This window comes from Asparagus officinalis, chromosome 1 (assembly GCF_001876935.1).
Source record: "Asparagus officinalis chromosome 1, Aspof.V1, whole genome shotgun sequence".
Taxonomy (NCBI): Eukaryota; Viridiplantae; Streptophyta; class Magnoliopsida; order Asparagales; family Asparagaceae; genus Asparagus; species Asparagus officinalis.
Genome location: NC_033794.1, coordinates 127,411,576 through 127,414,793, shown reverse-complemented (window position 1 = coordinate 127,414,793; position 3,218 = coordinate 127,411,576). Strand labels below are relative to the sequence as shown.

Here is a 3,218-nt window from a genome sequence, read left to right as displayed (position 1 = left end):
GGAAGTTATGATGAGGGTTGATCATTATAGTTTTGTGTTCAACTGTTTGTTCATTGCAATTTGTGAGTATGGTAGAAAAGAGGATCATCTTTTACAAAAGAAAATTACAATCAAATTGATTGCAAGAATTTTGGCAGAGACCAACTTTGTAAATTGTGATGATAATTATATTTTTAATATTTTATGAATCAAATAGCCTCGATAGACATTATACAAATAAACGGATATAAAAGGAGAGAACTAAGAGCACCGTTATGAAGTGGATGATTTATTTAGTTTGAGTAAGGAGAATGTGATTCTTGTTCGTCGAGAAGTTTAGACTGAGTTTAGAAGAGAATTGATCTAGGTGGTCTTTCTCTAATAATGGTTGATACTCGAGACATCCAGATATTGAATATTCATTAATCTAGGACTAAAAGTTGTATCATGCTTTTTTTTGTGAGGAGTTAATTAATTGATCCTTGTTTACTTTGTATTAATACATGACAATACTTATGACGGCCAATGTAATATAGTATAGTGAACTGTCAAAGTATTTTCGAAGGAAAAAGATGTTCTCAGATTCCATTGTTAGCTGTTGTATAATGTTACATGTCTTAGATGTTTAAACTTGCTAGTAAATGGTCCCCAATTCAAATTGGAAAGTAATGACATTTGGACATGGATGGTATGGGATATGGATTATGGTTATTCAAATAGCTTATTTGTTGGTGGAGTTAGGATCCACATGATGGATATGCAGTGGGATTTCAACTAGTAAGGAAACTATGGAGAATAAGATGGCAAGCAGGTGGGTTTACTTACAATGTACATGTCACAAATGGAAATTTCTTACCAAGGGATGCTTTCTCGTTACATCTTTTGACGCTCAATAATGGAGGTTTTATGGTTGAAGTTTTATATAGACGATCAGTGAAAAAATTGTACATTTGGGACACTGTTAGTGGTAGCATCCACGACACCTAAAAGATTAATCGAAATTTAGTATAGCAAAATAAGATCCCCTGAGAATTGTAGGTCCCATTCAAAGCTAGTGTATGGGAGGGATTATTGTGTGAGCCATAGCCTTTCATGAAATTTAAATCAAGAAAAGTACTTGGCTTCCCACATATTTAAAAGGGGGAAAAAGACATTCAAGATCATCCTGGATAACCTCTTGTAACCTTGTATTGTCCTCACGTTCTGTGAACTAGATGTCAGGTAGAAAAACCAGGAGACAAATACATAGGTCAATATCCAATTGTATCGTATAACCATTTCCTTTTTATTACTAACAATAAGAGATTGATATTGTTAAAATATCAGAATCTTAATTTAGTGTCTCATCCTGGAATAAATATTGGATTCTCACTTCAGTGAGCTTCCTTTGAAAATTATGGAAGGATATGATGGAAACATCCACGGAGCTAGTTTTGTGTTTGTATGGTTGATATTGTTCCTAGTGAAGGCTGGTTATGTTTCTTGTATTCTGATTTGTCAAGTCGATCTCTTGCTAATGGTGTTGGGAGCTTAACATCTTCATACTACCTTATTATCATCAAGTTTTCTAGTGAACTGCCACTAGCTTGCATTATACTTTACAACAGCGTGTACTACTTCGTAGCAATTATTAACAAACATAAAGGATACATAAAGTGCTAGTATCGGGAATCATCAACACTTGATTCAATCTTGCATTTCAGAAAATTCGAAATCTTCCCCTATTCAGGCTTTAATTACAAGGCTCGTAAAGGAAATTGTGAAATCATTTCATTTTCAAAAGAATCAAAACTCAGGCACATATTGTCAATATATAGACAAAAAAGCATGCATGCACACCCTATATAGACATGACACAAAAACACACATTTGTATGACACATCAGTTTTTTTTCCTTTTCTTATTTTTCCTTTTTTTTCAACTTAGCGTCCTTTTGATCACATCGACACATCAGTTTCAGGGAATCAACCACTTATTAATTCCACAACTGCCAAACAATAATTTCATCAAGGAGATACCATGATCCATCATTTCTTGTTATTACCAAATTTACTCTCATTGTCCAACATCATAACATTCTCGAAAGTGAAATATGTGCATATATGCATATATGGGCTTGTATGCTTATAAAACTAGATGCATTTACATTGAAATGGTGATTTCTATTCTATATGATGCAAAGTATGATACTGCATTTTCTATATATGTCTGATCTTGTATTGACAGCTCTATTGTTTCAGGAGATAAATTTACGGACGTTGTTGGTAGCCCCTATTATGTTGCACCCGAAGTTTTGAGGAAACATTATGGTCCCGAAGCTGACGTGTGGAGCGCTGGTGTGATTATCTACATCCTTCTTAGTGGGGTGCCCCCATTTTGGGGAGGTCTGTAGTCCAGCTTTTGCTCATGTTTAACTTTGTTAATGTTGCACTTTATTTCTTTAATGAGTTATTTGACTTTGAAACCCCAAAGGTCAAAATTTCTTTTAACTTTGATACCTCAAAGTTGTCTTTTTGCCCAAAAAAATACCCCAAAAGTTCAACAAATTTTAACTTTAATAACCCAAAGTTAATAAAAGAAAAGGTTAAATTTGATACCCAAGCTTTTTTTTTGTTGAAGTTTGGGTATCAAAGTTAAATTTTTGTTAAAGTTTAGGGTTTGAAAGTTAAGTTTTGTTGAACTTTGGGGTACTCTTTGGGCAAAAGAAAACTTTGGCTTATCAAAGTTAAAACTTTGCTGTATTTTTTGGGCAAAAAAGCACTTTGGGTTATCTAAATAAAAAATAGAGTAAACTTTGGGTGTTTAAGTGAAAATACCTTTTCTTCAATTGAAGTTATGTTTTCTTTTTTGCATAAATTTCAGAAACCGAGCAAGCTATATTCGAACAGGTTTTACATGGGAAGCTCGACTTTGAGACAGATCCATGGCCTAGCATCTCTGAAGGTGCCAAAGATTTAGTAAAGAGATGCCTAACCTGTAGTGTGGAAATGGAAGGTGGGACACACACACCAAGGGTTTTACTTGGTACGGGTCAGTGGTGGAGCTCGGGCCTCGGCCTAGGGATCCTTGTGCCTTGCCAAGGTTTCCCTCGTGTATCCCACAAAATAAAAAAATAAAAAAATAAAAATAAAAATTACAGTCAACTTGATTGTCTTGAAGTTGCTTCTATTGCACCAGAACTCCAGGTTGAGTTCCCTTTTTATAGTTCCTGTTAAATGCGTGTCTGCGTTTTAAACTTT

General features: G+C 34.4%; 1 protein-coding gene across 1 annotated transcript in view; it reads left to right on the top strand.

The window, feature by feature from the left end:
- LOC109841483 (calcium-dependent protein kinase 27-like) overlaps positions 1-3,218 on the top strand; it is a 14,264-nt gene that overhangs the window by 4,638 nt on the left and 6,408 nt on the right. The window contains exon 3 of the mRNA XM_020410453.1: positions 2,220-2,363. Within this exon, the coding sequence (XP_020266042.1) occupies positions 2,220-2,363 (144 nt within the window). The remainder of the gene's footprint in view (positions 1-2,219; positions 2,364-3,218) is intronic.